Genomic DNA, 21,252 nt, shown 5'->3' with positions numbered 1-21,252 from the left:
AAACATAAGAGCAGGAATTTAAAGCAAGTGAAGAGAAAATACAAGTAGTCCAAATGATCAGCTATCTAAGGAGCTTGGGGGTGGGGATCATCCTGGTTCTTTAGTTGTGTGGCTGGCAATGTTTATTCAAAATATCTGAAGTGGCTGCCTTAGTCACTAAAGCTTAAATCTGACACTTGCCTTATGAAACCAAACAAACAAACAAACAAATAAAACCAACTGTCAGGGCTTATGCTACACACCTAGAATAAGGCAGTGACAGAAGTGGTAGCAATAAACACCTTCTTGAGAGATATTACAAAGAAGGATGGCATGCATATTTCATGCCTGCATCAACCTAAGCGTCTTAATCTGTAATTTTATGCCCTGGAAGTACCAGCTAGCTTGCTGAAAGAGAGCTCCACTGTGCCTCAGCCCCCTCCGCACCACCACTCCCCAGTAGTTTTTCCTGCTACTCAAAGGCTTGTCTGCAAAGGTTCAAAGACAAACCTTTGCAAGCCAACCTTTGCAAACAAACCTTTGAGTAGTAGGAAAAACTTAAGGGAACTCTCAAAGGCTAAGCCTTCAGAGTTCCTTCTTTGTTATATGGATCTAGTCTCCTGGTGGCAATACTGTGGAATTATTTTGGTCTGGCTTACATTAGGTGGGAATGAAACTTTTCTAGATCCCAGCATCACTATTTCCAAAGATAATGATAACCCTGTATAAGAGACACCAAGTCTTCCACAGAAAGTAACCTGGCCTGTCAACACCACCATCAATTGCATTTCCAATTGAGTTCATGATACCTTCTGAGATGTTAATTTACAAGGTGATATTTTTTTAAATGTATAATTTAACAGAAGAAAAAGAAAACACCCTCTAATCAGACTCCCTAAATAATGAACAGAGGAGAGGAAAAAGTGAAACTATGTTTCTCCAGGTAGCTTCATCCTGAAATATACACACTTAATTTGAACCCAGCAGATTTCTGTGAAAATGCTATACTTTGTGACTCTAGAAAATTATAAATTAAAGTTGGCATTAATCGACATTCAGGTATTTTATATTTAAGATAGTTCTTCACATAAAATAAGACTAATGGACAACATAAACGCCCATCACATATGTTCCTGAAATTATTGTTTTCTAGTTTCTGGATTCACATTGTATTCATTTCAAAATGACTGATGTATTCTAGCTATCAATTTTCTCATGGCCTCTTTCACCTCTTTGTTCCTCAGACTGTAGATCAGAGGGTTCAACATGAGGATCACCACTGTGTAGAAGACAGACACCACTTTAATATGTTCAGGTGAGTGGCTCGACTTCGGTATGATGTAAACAAATGTGACTGTCCCATAAAACAAAGTAACTGCAGTGAGGTGGGAAGTGCAAGTAGAGAAGGACTTGTGCCTTCCCTCTGTAGAGTGTATCTTCAGGATTGAGTGGAGGATGTCCAGATATGAAACTGTTTTGGTGAACAGTGTGATTACAGTGATTGACCCAGCTGAGATGGCAGGAGATATTTCAGCAACATAAACATGGGTACAAGAAAGCTTCACTAGTGGTGGCAGGTCACAGAAGAAATGGTTGATTTTATTTGGTCCACAGAAACTCAGACTCAATAAACATCCGATAAATGATGAAGCATTCACACATCCTCCCAGATAGGAAGCAATCAGTAAGATGATGCAGACCCTGGGAGACATGTGTGTAGAGTAGAGAAGTGGGAAGCAGATGGCCACATAACGATCATAGGCCATGGCAGCCAACAGGAAGCACTCAGCCGTTCCAGAGATAACATCAGAGCCAAGCTGAGCTATGCAGCCAGTGACAGGATAGTAGTTCTTTCTTTTAGGGAACTCACAGTCATAATAGGTGTGACTGATGAGGAGCACCCAAGGTCCACAGAGGCCAAATGGCTGAGGAAAAGGTACATTGGGGTGTGGAGCTGAGGGCTTCTTTGGATTAACATGATTATGCTGGTATTGCCCAACATGGTAGCAACATAGATTCCAAGAAAAACCACAAAGAAGATGGAACAAAGTATAGGATTCTCTGTTAATCCCAAAATAATGAATTCTGCCATCATTGTGTGGTTTCCAAGCTCTATCTTATTTGGAATGATGCCTGTTGAAATAAAACCCAGTGGATATTAAAATGAATTGAATGATCTCATAATTAATATATTTATTTTACCAGCCAACCTATCAGAAAATCAAAACATCGACCTCACTGTTGTCTAATGCTTTCACTTTACAAAATGTTTCCAAATGTATTTACATTATGCATGATTTGCGAATATTAATGTCCATTACCTTAAGGCCAGAGATACAAAGGGACCAATGACTCAGATCAGAACACAGCACTCACGTTTGTATCACTTGATCAATTCAGGTTGTTGAATGAACACTTACAGCAATTGTATTATTAATTATACTTTAGGTACTGTATAGACCTAACAAAAGAATATATTTCATAGTCATACATGAGTAAGGTATATATTAGAATATGTTGACAAAATGCCTACATGTGTGTATTATACCAGCCACATGAGAGCTAAAGAGTAATACACAAATGTAAAAAATATCAAGAAGTCTTTTCACCTAACAAAAAATTAATGAGTACGTTTAATCATAAAAATGCAAAAACTGGGACTTCCCTGGTGGCGCAGTGGTTGAGAGTCGGCCTGCCGGTGCAGGGGACACAGGTTCATGCCCCGGTCTGGGAAGATCCCACATGCCGCGGAGCGGCTGGGCGTGTGAGCCATGGCTGCTGAGCCTGTGCGTCCGGAGCCTATGCTCCACAACGGGAGAGGCCACAGCAGTGAGAGGCCCGTGTACCACACACAAAAAAAATAATAATAATAAATAAAAAATTAAAATTTCCAACAAACAAAAGCCTAGGACCAGATGGCTTCACAGGCGAATTCTATCAAACATTTAGAGAAGAGCTAACATGTATCCTTCTCAAACTCTTCTAAAATATAGCAGAGGGAGGAACACTCCCAAACACATTCTGCGAGGCCACCATCACTCTGATACCAAAACCAGACAAAGATGTCACAAAGAAAGAAAACTACAGGCCAATATCACTGATGAACATAGATGTAAAAATCCTCAACAAAATACTAGCAAACAGAATCCAACAGCACATTAAAAGGATCATACACCATGATCAAGTGGGGTTTATCCCAGGAATGCAAGGATTCTTCAGTATATGTAAATCAATCAATGTGATACATCATATTAACAAACTGAAGGAGAAAAACCATACGATCATCTCAATAGATGCAGAAAAAGCTTTGGACAAAATTCCAAAAACCCTCCAGAAAGCAGGCATAGAGGGAACTTACCTCAACATAATAAAGGCCACACCTGGCAAACCTACAGCCGACTTTGTTCTCAATGGTGAAAAACTGAAACCATTTCCTCTAAGATCAGGAACAAGACTAGGTTGCCCACTCTCACCACTATGTTCAACATAGTTTTGGAAGTTTTAGTCGCAGCAATCACAGAAGAAAAAGAAATAAAAGGAATCCAAATCAGAAAAGAAGAAGTAAAGCTGTCACTGTTTGCAGATGACATGATACTATACATAGAGAATCCTAAAGATGCTACCAGAAAACTACTAGAGCTAATCATTGAATTTGGTAAAGTAGCAGAATACAAAATTACTGCACAGAAATCTCTTGCATTCCTATACACTGATGCTGAAAAATATTAAAGAGAAATTAAGGAAACACTCCCATTGACGATTGCAACAAAAGGAATAAAATACCAGGAATAAACCTACGTAAGGAGACAAAAGACCTGTATGCAGAACAATATAAGACACTGATGAAAGAAATTAAAGATGATACAGACAGATGGAGAGATGTAGCATGTTCTTGGATTGGAAGAATCAACATTGTGAAAATGATTCTACTACCCAAAGCAATCTACAGATTCAATGCAATCCCTATCAAAGTACCAGTGGCATTTTTCACATAACTAGTACAAAAAAATTCACAATTTGTATGGAAACACAAAAGACCCCGAATAGCCAAAGCAATCTTGAGAAAGAAAAGCGGAGCTGGAGGAATCAGGCTCCCTGACTTCAGACTATACTACAAAGCTACAGTAATCAAGACAGTATGGTACTGGCACAAAAACAGAAATATAGATCAATGGAACAGGATAGAAAGCCCAGAGATAAACCCACACACATATGGTCACCTTATTTTTGATAAAGGAGGCAAGAATATACAATGGAAAAAAGACAGTCTCTTCAATAAGTGGTGCTGGGAAAACTGGACAGCTACATGTAAAAGAATGAAATTAGAACACTCCCTAGCACCATACACAAAAATAAACTCAAAATGGATTAAAGACCTAAAGGTAAGGCCAGACACTATAAAACTCTTAGAGGAAAACATAGGAAGAACAGTTTATGACATATATCACAGCAAGATCCTTTTTGACCCACCTCCTAGAGAAATGGAAATAAAAACAGAAACAAATGGGACCTAATGTAACTTAAAAGCTTTTGCACAGTGATGGAAAACAAAAGCAAGATGAAAAGACAGCCCTCAGAACGGGAGAAAATATCTGCAAATGAAGCAACTGACAAAGGGTTAATCTCCAAAATTTACAAGCAGCTCATGCAACTCAATATCAGAAAAACAAACAACCCAATCCAAAAATTGGAGGAAGATCTAAATAGACATTTCTCCAAAGAAGGCATACAGATTTCCAACAAGCACATGAAAGGATGCTCAACATCACTAATCAGACCCATTAGTGAAATGGTCTGATTAGTGAAATGGTCTCTAAACCCCATTAGAGAAATGCAAATCAAAACTACAATGAGGTATCACCTCACACCTGACAGAATAGCCATTATCAAAAAATGTACAAACAATATATGCTGAAGAGGGTGTGGAGAAAAAGGTACCCTCTAGCACTGTTGGTGGGAATGTAAATTGATACAGCCACTATGGAGAACAGTATGGAGGTTCCTTAAACAACTAAAAATAGAACTATTATACGGCCCAGCAGTCCCACTACTGGGCATATACCCTGAGAAAACCATAATTCAAAAAGAGTCACGTACCACAATGTTCATTGCCACTCTGTTTACAATAGCCAGGACATGGAAGCAACCTAAGTGTCCATCGACAAATGAATGGATAAAGAAGTTATGGCTCATATATACAATGGAATATTACTCGGCCATAAAAAGAAACGAAATTGAGTTATTTGTAGTGAGGTGGATGGACATAGAGTCTGTCATACAGAGTGAAGTAAGTCAGAAAGAGAAAAACAAATACTGTATGCGAATACATATATATGGAATCTAAAATATATATATATATTTTTTATATAGTTCTAAAGAACCAGGGGCAGGACAGAAATAAAGATGCAGACGTAGAGAATGGACTTGAGAACACGGGGAGGGGGTAGGGTAAGGTGAGACTAAGTGAGAGAGTAGCATGGACATATATACACTATGAAATGTAAAGTTGATAGCTAGTGGGAAGTAGCCCCGTAGCACAGGGAGATCAGCTCAGTACGTTGTGAGCACCTAGAGGGGTGGGATAGGGAGGGAGATGCAAGAGGGAGGAGATATGGTGATATATTTATATGTATAGCTGATTCACTTCGTTATAAAGCAGAAACTAACACACCATTGTAAAGCAATTATACTCCAATAAAGATGTTAAAAAAAAAAAAAAAGTGAATCAGCACTCCAGCATTTACTAGTTGTGTAGCCTTGGGAAAGTCCATGAAAGTCTATTTGAGTCTTATATTCCATAATTGAAAATATGGATAAAAACATATTTATCCAAACTTAAACAAAGATTGGGATTTTCTTGAATACCTAGTGGAATGATATTCTATGGGATTATTTAGACTGTAATATGTACATTACTTCACAATGATGCTAGAAATATTAGTTGATCATCTTTGGAGGATGCCAGGAAATGAACTCATTATTCTTCAAAACGATTCATAGAGGGAAAAGAAAACAAGGATTTGTTTTCAAATATCAAATATACTCTAAGGTGCTTATATAATTGATGAAAGGAAAACCTTTATAAAATAGTTCTAGTTGATAAACACAGAAGGAATGATAAAATTACAATATCATCATTTTTTAACCACTAATGAAATAGTGGATCTAGGCAATGATTTTCAAGAGCTGTTTAAAGTCATTAAATGAAAAAAATATGAAGGACTTTATACTGAATTAATCTGAACCTACTTACTAATTTTAAAATCATAGAAAAGACAGCCAGATATTATGTGCCTCATGATATGATGCAATAGGAAATATACAGCCCTACTATAAAATTTCTTGCCAAAAATCTAACCTCAATCTGATTAAGACTCTATCTAGATGTACCTGTCAGTTCACAGTTCACACAGAGGTCATAAAGGCAATAGCTATGTAATCTGCGAAGCACATAATGTAGAAAATTCTGTAGGACTAAATAACCAATTTCTTCAACAAAAATAATTGTAAAAACAAGAGAAAAGGAAGCTATAGCTTAACAATTAGATAGAGCAACTGAATGAAATGGGTAGACCTTTAGATTTTAACTCACTGCAATTGTAAAAAAAATATATATTGTAAGACAATTGGAAAAATTCAAACACCAAATATTTGATATTAAAGAATTATCATTTTTTTGATTTACTGATGCTATTGTGGCTATGTTTTTAATGAGTCCTTATATATAAGAGATATATACTGGGCTTCCCTGGTGGTACAGTGGTTGAGAGTCCGCCTACCGATGCAGGGGACACGGGTTTGTGCCCCGGTCCAGGAGGATCCCACATGCCGCGGAGCAGCTGGGCCCGTGAGCCATGGCTGCTGAGCCTGCGCGTCCAGAGCCTGTGCTCCGCAACAGGAGAGGCCACAACAGTGAGAGGCCCGCGTACCGCCAAAAAAAAAAAAAAAAAGAGAGATATACTGAATTGTTTATAGATGAAATAAAATAATGCTTGGGATTTGTTTCAAAAGAAGATTATAGATGGAAAATGCTAAAGACACAACCAAAATACTACTAGATCTCATCAATGAATTTGGTAAAGTTGCTGGACACAAAATCAGTATACAGAAATCTGTCTCATTTCTATATGCTAACAATGAACTATTAGAAAGAGAAATTAAGAGAACATTCCCATTTACCATTGCATCAGAAAGGATAAAATAAAACTAGAAAGAAATCTAATTAAGGAGTTAAAAGATCTGTACTCTAAAAACTATAATACACTGACCAAGAAACTGAAGACAATACAGATGGAAGATACAACTTGTTCATGGACCAGAATAATTATTATTTTTAAAATGATCATACTACCAAGGTAATATACAGATTGAATGCAATCCCTATAAAAATGTCAGTGGCATTTTCACAGAACTATTTAGGGAGAAAATAGTTCTAAAATTTGTACGGAAATACAAAACCCCCAGATAGCCAAAACAATGTTGAGAAAGAACAACAAAGCTGGAGGTATCAACGCTCCTTGATTTCAAACTGTACTACAAAGCTACAGTCATCAAAACAGTATGGTGCCAGCACCAAAACACACACATAGATCAATGGAACAGAATAGAGAGCCCAGAAATATGGCCACTTATGGTCAATTAATCTACAACAAAGGAGGCAATACTATATACAGGGAAGAGACAGTCTCTTCAGTAAATGATGCTGGAAAAACTGGACAGCTGCATGTAAAAGAATGAAATTAGAACATTTTCTCACACTATATACAGAAATAAACTCAAATGGACTAAAGACCTAAATGTAAGACTGAAAAAACATAAAACTACTAGAAGAAAACATAGGCAGAACACTCTTTTACATATATTGTAGTAATATTTTTTGGATCTGTCTCCTAAGGCAAAGGCAACAAAGCAAAAATAAAGGGGACCTAAGTAAACCAAAAAGCTTTTGAACTGCAAAGGAAACCATCGAAGTTGTGGCATATATATATATATATATATATATATATACACACACACACACACACATATACATACACATACATATACACACACAATGGAATATTACTCAGCCATAAAAAGAATGAAATTTTGCCATTTGCAACAGCATGAATGGACTTGGAGGATACTATGTTTAGTGAAATAAGTCAGACAGAGAAAGACAAATACTGTGTGTTATCACCTATATGTGGAACCTAAAAAATAAGATGAATGAATATAACAAAACAGAAACAGAGTACAGATATGGAGAATAAACTAGTGGTTATGAGTGAGGAGATGGAAAAGGGTAGAGGCAGGATAAGAGTAGGGGATTAAGGGGTACAAACTACTATGTATAAAATAAATGAGCTGGAAGGATATATTGTACAGCACAAAGAATATAGCCAATATTTTATAACAACTTTAAATGGAGTATAATCTATAAAAACTTTGAATCACCATGTTGTACATCTGAAGCTAATGTAATATTGTAAGTTAACTATACTTCAAAAATATGTATAAGATTATAGAGTTGTGAGAAAGTTGTAAAAGAAATAAAATGGGCCAAATGTGGGTTGTTGTTGAAGCAGAGTGATAGGTACATGGAGGTTAATTATACTATTCTCTCTACTTTTATAGAGATTTTAAGTTTTCCATCACAAAAAGGTGAAAGGATAACCAACCAAGTAGAAATATGAGCAAAGGATACAAAACTGCAATACATGGAAAAATAAACACTAATTACTGTTAAATACATTTGATGTCACCGATAATTAGGCAAACTGAAAATTAACAACTGTGGCTTATTTGTGCACATAATGAGAAATTTGATGCAGCAGCTCCACAAAATATTAGGTACCTAGACTTCTGTCTTTCCACTCAGCCATCTTTACCTTGTGCTTCTTGCTTTGGGGCTACAGAATGGTTGCTCCAGCTTTAACCATTTTGTTCATTTTTCAGGAAAGAGGAAGGGAAAAAGTCCAGAGCCAAAATGTTTATGTCAGCTGAGTCCATCTAACCTTTTTATAGAACATTCCATGAACTCTAAATCAACAACAAGAACTGAGTAACAGGGCCTCATCATATGCAAGGGAAGCTGGAAAATGTGTTTTGTTTTGTTTTTAAATTGGGCACTTTGAAGAACCCAACAAAATCAGGGTTCTGTTTCCAAGAAAAAAAAGGGAGACTATATATTGGATAGACAACTAGACACCTTCACGATATAATCTCAAATTAGTCATTACTATTGTTACTTTATGCTTGATTAGATTTACATACAGTTTACCCATTTTTTCTTTATTCATCATTTCCTCTTATATCCCTCTCCTTCCTCCTGGACTTAATTTCTGTCTTCTGATGTACTTTCTGCATTAGTGGCTCTCTTAGCAATGGTATGCTGTTAGTAAATCCTTTCAAGTGTTTTCTTTTCCTAAAAATATCTTTATTTCACTCTTATTCTTAGATGATCACTTAGCTGGGCATAAAATTCTAAGTTGATAGTTATTTTTGCTCAGCACTTTGAAGATATTATTTTCTTACTGAATATTTGTGGATAAATCCTCAATTGGTGTTTGCGTGTCCTTCTTTTCATAAGGTTGTAGTCTTGGCTGTTCCCTAAATTTGCAGTTCTCACCAAATTTTAGGTTTTAAAACTTATTTGTTTTGCATGTATATTAGTTGTATGTGTTATGTTTTTATAGATTTATTTTGTAGAAGGGCAAAATTTGCTACAAGAAAGAGATTTCTGGTTTGACAATGGCTGTTTTGGGCAGGTAATTTGTAAAAGGTGACAGAAGAAAACTCACGTCCCGGTGTGCTCATACATGGCAATGGCCAATCCACAAGTGTTTCTTACACGCTGACCACGTCCCCAAAACTCACCCAAGGAAAACGAAGATGAATATAATCAGAGCCACTTCCCCCATGCCACATCATCTACCAGGTTTAGAAGCAAAAGTGATTTAGTTTTTGCCTTCCAGAAATACAAAGAAATGGTGAAAGAATGTAGATTCACAAATGCCTCAATGGACGGTATCCTAAATTGAGTTCCCGAGTGTGCTACCAAATTATCTTTCCTCTAACACCTGGCTATAACCATCCATTTACATTTGGAAAACAAGAGAAAGATAAATGTTTTAGCATATTCTGATGGGATGTTTGCAAGCATGTAGGAAAGCCTATCCTTGCCAACAGGGACAACTTTGATATTCAATCCTCTTGTAGAAAGTGGAAACCTGTCACAAGAAGCAAGTAATGTTTGCAAATGGAAGCCTTAGGCACCAACCACTTGGCTAGCCAGATAGACTCTGGGGGAAGCAACGAATGGATGTGGGTGTAATGGGACATGTACTATTGCTTGAGCAAGGCTATGCTTCTGTGGTTGACTCCCCACATCTTGCAAAGATCTTTGCAAGAAACCACATTCAGAAACATCATACGGACATGGTTGAATGCCTCGTGTCTTGGTTAATGAGTAACTTTCTTTTAAGTTGGTATATTGCTGCTCTCACAAGGCTTTCTGTTTTGGTTCTCTTTAGTCTCTCTAAAATTCCAGGGAAAAACTCTTGAGTTTCAAAATGCATATGAGCAAGAATGAGCTCATTTTACTGCTTGGAATGATCTGTTTGGAACAGAGTAAATCTGCAACTCTCTCTCTCCCCAAAGGTAAGTTCCAAATGATCTCTGTAACTACCTTTATCTGAAGAAATAAACTTTGCTGGCAGTGGCTCTCATAGTTCCACTCCATATTCCTTTGGGAGAACAGGAGAGACAAATATATTTTGGAGATCTAATTAGTTTTCATGTAATTAATTTGGATTTCTCTCCTGCAATCATCATATTAAACTGAATAGAACGTTAATGGAATACAACTTGGACAAGTTGCACTGATCTGGAGAGAACTGGAATTGTTCACTTATTTGGACACATTCCACAATCCCATCTCCTTTCATGGAGCAAATTCTGGAAATCAGCATAAATTTGGAAGCATTTGTAATCTTTTAAAAAATTATATTGCTGGGAAATACAAAGCATGTTTCCTGTAGTCTATTATTTATATATATATAAATGGTCTTTTTTTCCTCAAGTAACATAATCTGAGAACAGTTCTTGGCAGGCTTCTTCACAGTCAGATTTGTACTAGCCTCAAGAATTATCATGTTTTCTATCTTTGCTTCAATTAGTTCAGGAAATACTAAATTTTGTGTCTAAGGTATTTATGATTCAGTCAACAGAAACAGCTAGAAAATAAGCTTTGATTCAATATTATACCTGTATTGGGTTCAGAATCAAAAGACAGTGTTACATCCATGCCTTGTCATTAATTAGCTGTGTATCTCTTTGATTCTTCATTTTCCCATCAGTAATGTGGGGGTCATAGTGCTTGATTCACAGGCAGAGAATGGGGCTTAAATGAGAAGTTATTTTGTATATTTTAACATATTAATCTAAATAGCTATGCTTTCAAGGATATATTTTCAAGAAAAATCATTTGTTCTTCCTTCCAACTTTTATAAGTGTCTACTGTATGCTAGGAATGTGCTAAACCTTGGAAATACAGAGATGAATAAAACATAGGTTTTTTTTTTTTTCCTTAAGTACTTCATAGTACAATGAAGGAGACAAACAATTCACTATCATAATACTGCATGGCAGAAACTATAAGAGGGGAGAGGAACTACAGGGGAGAAACACTTAACACAGTTTGAGGAAATCAAGGAAGAGTTCTCAGTTGAAGTGATCTCCAAGCTGAAGAATAGGGATTAGAGAATTCAACTATGTAAAGAAGTGGGGTGATTATGAGACAGGGCATGCTAGGCCCTCCTAGACGACATGTAGAAAAGAAGGACCTGCAGTAGGGACAGAACATGGACCATCCTTAAATTACCAGGCAGTCTTCAGCATCTTAATCTAGCCCATCTCTTAGCTGAAGAGTCAAAACCAAACCAAACAAAACAAACAAAAGCAGAACAAATATTGAGAATAAATAAGTAAGTGCAACTTTTTCAAGGATAAGATCTTTTCCACAAAAAGGAAAGAGTTCTTTCTCGCATTACCTAGCAACCCTTCTACCCTAACACCATTCCGGTGTGTGAATCAGGACACTGTCTTCCCTCTACTCCACTATCATTGAACAACGTGATACTTTCCACTCTTATAGCAAATTAAATCCAATATTTGACTGTGTGCCAGGCACCACTGACCATGATCTCAGACTTAGCCTCTTGGGTCAAGCAGAGGAAAAGATGCAAACAAAATTACAGTCTAAGGCAGACTATAGTATTACCCATTCAACCAATTAATTGAGCAACTTCTATGAATCGGGAACTGCACTAGATACTGTAGATACAGATATTTCAAGATTAAGTTCCTATTTCTGAGGAGCTCACAGTCTGGTGGGGTTGAAAGATAACCATAACAGCATGTGATAAATGTCACAGAAGCACAGAGTGCTGTGGGGAGCCTCTAAGGGGTCAGATGGCTCAGTATCAAAAGGGGACTGTATTCGTGCTAACCCAGCGGAGATCTACCTCTGAGGCCCTAAATCTTCATGTCAGAAAAGTAGATCTCTTCATGATATGCACGTCCTATGTGAAAAAGTGGAACAATCCCTTGTACCTCAAATCACAGCAAATTCCACAAATAACTTAAAGCCGTTTTATAGTATTGCCACATGCTCCATGTCTTACAGTATTTCTCGCTCAGAAGACTTTCCTGTACCCCTCAGTCCTAAGAGATATCTAATCACTAAATTATTGTCTTTTTTCCCCCAGCTCCCACTTGTGGGCAGAGTCTGGTTAAGTCACGGCCTTTGAATTACCTTAACATTTTCAGTCGCATTGTTGGGGGAAGACAAGTGGAAAAGGGTTCCTACCCTTGGCAGGTGAGTCTCAGGGAACCTTCTGTGGTTGGATTATGAGCTGTCTCAGGATTGGATCTCTCAGAACCCATGCTGCTCATCAGTATGCTCTCTTCTGCTTAGTTCATCACCAGAGATCTCATGAGTTAGTACAAGGATCCAAGACGCTCCTGATGTCCATCAGTTGACTTCTAGAAAGGTGTGTTCAGAATAGTTACAAGCGCTATTGGCTTGCTCCAGAATTTGGAAATGCCATCCCAAACTTTCAGTCCCTAATACAAAAACCCCACTTCAAATTTATAATTTAAAAAATAATTTTCTGATTCAATAAATATATTTAAAACATACTTATCTTGTTACAGTTAAAGATGATGAGGGAAGGTGTAGCCAGTCTACTTTATGTTTGGGATGTAAGATTCATACCTATACCATAGGACCCTTCAAGGAATAATCAAGAGTACTGCCTCCGTAGTAGTTAGTGTCCTAAGAATTCTGTCTCAATCTAATTTCCTGTTCCTCCTATGCCATAGAATGCCTTTGTGCCTCTGCCCTTAGCCTATGGCATTTATCGTCTTTGAAAGTCTCCCAATTTTCTTTACCCTGGGAGCCATGCTACATTCTTGCCTCTTCATTTTGTAGGTAGAACAATAGCTCTTTATTTTTACTTCTCTTGAGTCAGTGAGTCATATTAACTTTTTTTTTTTTTGCGGTACGCGGACCTCTCACTGCTGTGGCCTCTCCCGTTGCGGAGCACAGGCTCCGGACATGCAGGCTCAGCGGCCATGGCTCACGAGCCCAGCCGCTCCACGGCATGTGGGATCTTCCCGGACCGGGCACGAACCCGTGTCCCCTGCATCGGCAGGCAGAGTCTCAACCACTGTGCCACCAGGGAGGCCCCATATTAACTTTTAGATCAGTGGATATTTGGTAACGATTGGTTGACTGAGTCTGTGTTCAGTGAGATGATGGAATGGCTGAATCATTGTCATTTGATTAACTGATGAATTAATTACCTGGTTTGAAGAGTTGATTGATCAAATTCTTACTTGGTCAGTTGGTTGGCCAGTCAATTCAGAAGTCCATATTCAAATCATAGTCAGGGATGACTCATTGACTTTTACTTACTTGTGCTTTATTCTCTTCTTAGCCTTTTCTCTGTATTAATTTTGTTTTCAATTGCTCATTGAATAATTTTTGTTCAAAAAGGAGACAGTTCTAATAAATTGCTTCTTTTCTAATTTAAACAGTGGAATTAAAAGTATTTGCTTGTACCCTATAAGTCGTGTTGGAGTCAAGCCAAACATCATGAACAGGACAAGCCAAAGATAGAAAATCTGTTGTAGAGACAGATTAAAAATAAGCTTGAAGCAGTTGTAGAGGTCACATAGTTAAAAACTATAAGACAGCTGTAAATCCAGACTCTTTCTCTAAGAGGCTTAGAGGAATTGGAAAGACTTTGGAAGACTCCCTTAGCCCTCACCTTGTCTTTATCCCAAACTTCTCCATCTGGTCTGTTCTGTATCTTATGCTTCTTTTTCTTTCTCTTCATTCACAGATATGATTCATATTGTTAGAGTAACAGATGGTAAACATTATCATGTAAATAAATAAATACCCACAATTTTTATTACCAACTTCCTAAAACCTTATAGCCAGTCATCTCAAGTTAACTACCTCTCCTGTGGGCCAGCAGTAGGAATATTCTGGTTCCAGCATTGCTCTTCTTTCTGAGCTATAGTGTGATTGGTTTACCACTTCACAGTCCATGATTTCTGGTATTTATGAGTAAGATATCTCGGTCTCTTTTTCAGAATATGCTCAGTCTCCAGGTTTGGGGGGATCCCAGGGCATTAACTTACTCCTATTTAAGGTCTTTGCAATTCAGGTGTCTTTGAAACGAAGGCAGAAGCATGTCTGTGGTGGGACCATCATCTCTGCAGAGTGGGTGATCACAGCTGCTCACTGTGTTGCAAACAGGTATGGAAAGCCCAGCCCATTGATGAAGGTCAGATTACCCTTCTTCTCCCTGGGAATCAGCAGCAATAACTCTATTAAAATATGGAATGGTGTGATGTATGCCTTAGGGGAGAACATGTTAATTGCATAATACAGATAGGGCTCAAGGTCATTGTCCGAGGGTACACAACTTGGTAGAAAACATTCATTCCTTATTTAAAATGGGCTAGAAGTTAATAAAGAATAATATCCAAGTGAGAAAAAAAGCATCCCAAAGATAGAGTTCTGAAAGTTCTCTCCTAGTTTTCTTAAATTTCAGTGAAAAAAAAAGCATCCAGTTCATTATGCATCTTAATAAATGGATAAAAGAAAACAAAGGGAGGACAGTAAAACACGAAGAAGGCTCCTGTGTCTTCTTTCCTATTGACCCTGCCTCTCTGAACTTCACTCTAACAATTTCCGTCTCTTATCCATTTTCTTGTATGCTCCAAATGTTCTACTGTTGCCAGTGCTCTTGAGATTCATAAAGCTGCAATGAAGATTATATATCCCCCTATTTGCCCTCTTTCTCCACAAACATCTCCTGGATATTTACTCAGTGCTGGACACTAGTGGGTATCAAAGATGCAAAGATGACTAAGATATGATTCCTGCCCCCCGAGAGTTGATAGTCTAAAAAAGAGTCAACTGATAATTTCACTGCAATGTGGCAGGTGGTTAGGCTAGAGAGTTGCTATGTATTAGGTTTGGTATTTAATATAGCCAAGAGCCAGGGAAATATACCAAGAGAAAATGATGTCTTTTCCAATTTTGTATAAAATCATCTCTTCTAGATCCCCAGAGATGGCAAGCGCAAAGCTCTTAATCCACCTCAATGCATCCTATCAAGTTCCTTTCAGATAACTTTGCTGCGGGTAGAAGAGGAATAGAATGGTGTTTCCCGTGTCATGCTAGATCTCTAAATTACAAACATAAAGGAAGTAGGGGAAGATCCCCACTTCCCATTGCTCTAATCAGTCCCAAAGCCCTGAGTGTGCATACCCTCTGGAACATCAGAGTTACGGTGCTATTACGTCTTTCATGGTATGCATTATGCATTAGATCTCTGACATTAAAGCAGCATACTTCATGGGAATCACCAGAAACTCCCAAAGGATCTCACTGATATTGAGGCCAGGCCAGCCATCTGGGGTAGCTGAATATAGCTTTAGACCACTGAATTATACTGTATATACACCCTTAGGCATTAAACAAATAACACTGCAAGGTATTCAATTTATCATATTATTGGCTCCATATGAGGCCACTTTTTACTAGTCCCTCACTCACATTGGGAACCTCTACATTTGGAATCATTCTCACTTTCTCTGTTCATCAGCTTCACACCTACATTATCTATCCATGTCTTTTTTTTTTTTTTTTTTTTTTTTCGGTACACAGGCCTCTTACTGTTGTGGCCTCTCCCGTTGCGGAGCACAGGCTCCGGACGCGCAGGCTCAGCGGCCATGGCTCACGGGCCCAGCCGCTCCGCGGCATGTGGGACCTTCCCGGACCGGGGCACGAACCCGTGTCCCCTGCATCGGCAAGCGGACTCTCAACCACTGCGCCACCAGGGAAGCCCCTGTCCACGTCATTTTGAAGAAGTCATTTTGTCAACCACTGCAACTGTACTCAGAGGCTCAATGAAATCCATCCATTTTACTCTTTCCTCCTCATAGGAATATTGCATCAACTTTCAACGTTACTGCTGGAGAATATGACTTGAGCTATATAGAGCCAGGAGAGCAAACCCTCACCATTGAAACCATCATCATACACCCATATTTCTCTACCAAGAAACCAATGGATTATGATATTGCTCTTTTGAAGATGGCTGGAGCTTTCCATTTTGGTAAACATTTGAAGCTCACTCTGAATTGTCTACCCCATGTGCTCCAGAACTTCTGTTCCATAGCACATTCCCTACAGTATAAGTTATGTAGCATATGCCCAAGAATTCTGAATCATGTACTTTGAGATAGGAATTTGAGCTGGAGACTCTGCTACCTGAAACCCTCTTGGCTTGTGGCTTTAGATATAGGATCACGTGGAGTCAGTTACTTTGTTTCACAAGTAACCCCTGGAGGTGCCAGACAGAGATATCACAAGTTCTTTGGGAACCACCTAGATGCCAGTTGGTGAGTGGCTTATGGTATCCTCTCCTCCGTGAATGAAACAAGCCCTGCCTTGCTCTTTTCTGCAGACCAGTATGTGGGACCCATGTGTCTTCCAGAGCCAGGGGAACAATTTGAGCCTGGATTTATTTGTACAACCACAGGCTGGGGCCGCTTGAATGAAGGTAAGAACTCCTATGCTCGTATCAGAAGTTTCTGGTTGGTAATCAGAAAAGAGAATTTTTAATCTATTTAAAAAAGACAGTTGTGTAGACATTTTTAAAATAGAGACTATCACATTGTACTTCGAAATTCAAATCTTTCCAAAAGACACAGGCCTGAATGGGGCATCTTCAACGCAGAAAAGGTGAAAGAGTGCCTTGCTGGGGTTCTCATTTCTGTGTTTTCTAGATGGTGTCGTCCCGCAAGTCTTGCAGGAAGTGAACCTGCCCATTTTGACCCAGGATGAGTGTATTACAGCTCTGTTGACCTTACAGAAACCCATTAGTGGGCGGACCTTTCTCTGCGCAGGCTTCCCAGATGGAGGAAGAGATGCGTGTCAGGTAGGCAGGAATGGTTGGGCTGACAGGTCCCAGGCAGGGCTTCCCTCAGCTTTGTCATCAGATGAGGGGCTGAAAGAAGGCTGTAGGCAAGCCTGGACTCGGGAAAGAAGGATCAGGACTGAAAAGGGAGGTCAAGTCAAAATAGAGGACAGTTTAAACAACCTGTTTTTAGCAGAGACTGTGCTTTCAGAGGAGATCTTCTGCTCTTTCCAAAAGACCAAATAATGGAGATGATGCCAACAATGAACTAGGGTACTCCGGCCCTGAAGGATAGGTGATTCTTTCCTACTTAGAGATTTCCAGTTTGTGTATAATGGGAGCTTTCTCTTTCCCTCCATCCTTCCTGCTGACCAAATTTGAGGTTGATTTGACTACTGGACAAGACTTTTCTGAGTCTGTAGGATGAGACAGGAGAAGGAAACAATCTGATATTTGATGAAAGCTTAGGATGGGGAAGAAGGAGGTGGACTTGGTAGGCTCCAGTGGTATTTGAGGATTGACTGTGAATTGTGCTTGCCTATTCTCCCAGGCCCCTGAGTCCAAAGTATTAGAAGTGAAGAAATTCATTAATCCTCATCTAGCACCTTTGTGGGGCACAGACACTGACAATGACAGTAACAGAGATCTTTTCTCCCTACAGGGAGACTCAGGAGGTTCCCTCATGTGCCGGAATAAGAAAGGGACTTGGACTCTGGCTGGTGTGACTTCCTGGGGTTTGGGCTGTGGTCGAGGTTGGAGAAATAATCTGCAGAAAGATGATCGAGGATCCCCTGGGATCTTCACAGATCTTACTAAAGTGCTACCCTGGATCCACAAACACATCCAAATTGGTAATCAAGCCAGAACATAAGGTCAAGAAGCTAGGGAAAGAGAGAGCATCAGCAGAGTCTACACAAGTCAGGACCACTGAGCAGACAACCTCTGCTTCTGTTCTTAGTGTCTCACATAAGGACTGTGGTATTTACTGAGTCTAAAACAAGGGTAAACTATGACGTGTGGTACAGTGTGCCAATATTCAATGAAATGGGAATACATCCATCCTAGACTTTGTCAAATTTGCCTTTAATTGAAACTGTCTCACCACTTCTCAACTCTGCTAGCAAGGTTCAGCAAGCTATAGCATGGATCAGTGGTTATCAATGAGGGGAAATTTTGCCCGCCACGGGACAATGTCTGGAGACATTTTTGGTTGTCACAACAGGGGACAGGGGTGCCACTGGCATCTGGGGGGTGGAGGCTATGGATGCTGCTAAGCATCCTACAGTGCACGGGACAGCCCCCCTCCCACAGCAAAGAATGATTTAGTCCCGTATGTTAGTAATGTTGTGGTTGAGACGGCCTGGCATAGAGCCAGGTACCATAAGTCTGAAAAGGCCAGGGTCTATATACGTCCTTCTACCAGATTCACCAATGAGTTAATTGAAACTTCATTTTTGCCTCCAAATCCAACTTAATTGTTTTCTTGACTGGTGGCTTCTAGCCTGAAATAGGACTTCTATTCTTTCCCAAAGGGGTTAATTCAAATTAGTTCAGGAAGAACCTGGGGTTGTGTTCAAGTATATGGTACAATAGCAGGTTTCGGAGTCCTCAGTTCAACTTGTAGCTGTCCAGCAGTTGTGGGTGTGTTATTTCCATCTCCAGCGTCCCTTTTCATGAAAAATTAGAGGGGTAGACCAGATGACCTCTTCTTGCTTTGTGTAATCCCCAAGCTAAGCAGCCCACTTAATAAAGAGTGAAATCATCTTCTTAAAGCACAAAGGCCACTTTGCTGCTTTGTCAGTTTATCCCTTCTGTTCTTTCCACAGATTATATTTTCATTAGTTGCAAATTGACTTAACAACCTCTGCACTTTTGAGCCAGGGAGATGCTAACTTCTTGAAATATTGTTCAGGATATCACAACCTCGAATTGCATCTTTCTTTTTCTTTCCCAGGGAAGCTGAGAAAGCACTCCAGCGGTGGGTATTTCTTGTAGCCTGTTCTTCCAGGAGCATGAATTAATCTCTAGGATTTCTGAATATCGGTTCCTTTATAATCAAAGTCTTCCTCTGCAAGAGCTCTCCATAATCACTAGGTATAAAACCATCACTAGGAGCACCCACAGCCATTCATCCCCAGCCAGGGAGGGTGAATTCATCCCTTCACCCAGCAGGAGCGCCACATTCCCTCTGAGTTCACTTGTCAATCCAGAGCTCCAGTGCAATTCAGCAAACAGTTGGCAAATCCCAGATTTGGATCCAAGACACAAGGGAGGAGGTGGGGCATAGCAGATGTGGTCCGGAAGCTACACACCTTGTCCTGAAAGAATAGGGGACTCACCCCCAGGGTTACATTGCAGGTCTGAAATGAATCCACTCTGTGACTTTGGGCAGGCTCCTTCCTACCTCTGAACCTGAGTTTCCTCATCCAAAAAGGAAAGAGTTTGGACCAGGTGGTCTCAAAGGCATCTTTAGCTCAAATCTTCAGTGGTTCTGTGAGTCTGTGGAGCTATCTCCAAAGAGCAAAGTGGAAAAAGAGTACCCTGAGAGCTCAGAGGAGTGAGTGGCTGCTTCTAGCTGGGGGGAAAAAAAAAAAGACAACGGAGGCTTTGGAGCACAGACATCTTTTAAGCTTAACCTTAAAGAACAAAGGATGAGTAGGATTTTGTCAGGTGAAAATGGGATATAGGTAAGGAAAAATATTCCAGCTCAAGGAGTCATCCTTATCAGAAGATGGCTACTAAAATATGGAGATATGAAAATTTAGGATGTAATAGAGACCCAGTAAGTCAGTCAGTTGAAGTGTAGGCTACGTGATGAGTTTTTATGAGGGAGAAGATTAAACGGGTAACCTGAGAACAAAATATGGAAACTTTGAACACCACTCAAGAAAATTTTGACTTTATTGAGTAATAGGAAGCTGACTAATTAGATAAACAGATCAGAGCTATACTTTAGTGCTATGAGAACGGCACATAGGGGATAAATTGGAGAGGACAATATCAATAATTCAAGGTGGACTTATGAGATTATGCATTAGTTCAAGAGACAAGAATATAATGCTTGAACGAGGGCAACGGCCAGAGAATGAAAAGGAGGCATAGAAACAGGCTGAATTAGGCCAGGATAGTCACTAAGGTTATGCGCGGTGAGGGAGGGAAGGAATGAAGGATGACACCAAAGTTCTGAGCATGGAAAGCTAAGAAAAGGGCACATAAGCTAATCAAATCAGAAGTGGAAGCAGTTTTGCAGACTGAGAGGAAGTCCCTTTGTAGCATGTTAAGTTTCAGGGGAGATATCTAGGAGATGGTTGAAAAATCAAGTTCAGGTAGAGATAACAGTTGAAACTGATGGTGTGAATGAAGTGGATCAGAGGGCTCGTGTAGAGAGAAATGAAAACTAAGAATAGAAAATCGGGAATACCTGCATCTATAGAGTGGAATTATGGGGTCAAAGAAAGAAGAGTAAAGAAGAAGAAATCATAGAATCTCAAGGTTAGGCAGGATCTACAAGAAACAAAAAATAAGGCATCATAGAAGCCAAGATAGCAAAAGATTTCATGTCTCCACGAAAGGAAGCGTGTGTAAAGAAGAACCAGGAGGCCGCAGTGTCTGTACAGGTTCTGGAGGGAAAGGGCTCTTGTGGCTATAGCCATCACGGTTAGCGCTGATTCGCGTGGCTTTCCCTCCCAGCCGCATGCAGTGAGCAGGACCGTGTGATCAGAGCATCAGAAGGGGAGCTGCACTTCCCAGAAAGCCCCTTCCTGTATTATGAGAGCAAGCAGTGAGT

The 21,252-nt window shown here is 39.4% G+C and overlaps 2 protein-coding genes across 2 annotated transcripts in view; one reads left to right on the top strand and one right to left on the bottom strand.

Annotated features, from left to right (window-relative positions):
* OVCH2 (ovochymase 2) overlaps window positions 1-21,252 on the top strand; it is an 83,767-nt gene that overhangs the window by 53,262 nt on the left and 9,253 nt on the right. The window contains 9 exon segments of the mRNA XM_029207215.1: window positions 1,224-1,294; window positions 10,494-10,620; window positions 12,729-12,838; window positions 14,700-14,791; window positions 16,489-16,661; window positions 17,013-17,108; window positions 17,335-17,486; window positions 18,127-18,316; window positions 21,156-21,246. Coding sequence (XP_029063048.1) covers window positions 10,533-10,620; window positions 12,729-12,838; window positions 14,700-14,791; window positions 16,489-16,661; window positions 17,013-17,108; window positions 17,335-17,486; window positions 18,127-18,316; window positions 21,156-21,246 — 992 coding nt within the window. The 5' untranslated portion in view covers window positions 1,224-1,294; window positions 10,494-10,532.
* Window positions 1,158-2,274, bottom strand: LOC114887571 (olfactory receptor 481-like). Its single transcript, XM_029209375.1, is given in 3 exon segments — window positions 1,158-1,819; window positions 1,822-2,095; window positions 2,266-2,274. Coding segments are annotated over 3 exon segments (945 nt in total).

The sequence above is a fragment of the Monodon monoceros genome, unplaced genomic scaffold, assembly GCF_005190385.1.
Source record: "Monodon monoceros isolate NGI ecotype Baffin Bay Population unplaced genomic scaffold, NGI_Narwhal_1 Super_Scaffold_7, whole genome shotgun sequence".
NCBI classification, from domain to species: domain Eukaryota; kingdom Metazoa; phylum Chordata; class Mammalia; order Artiodactyla; family Monodontidae; genus Monodon; species Monodon monoceros.
Note: the sequence above shows the minus strand (reverse complement) of the source record. Positions and strands in the feature narration are given on the sequence as shown.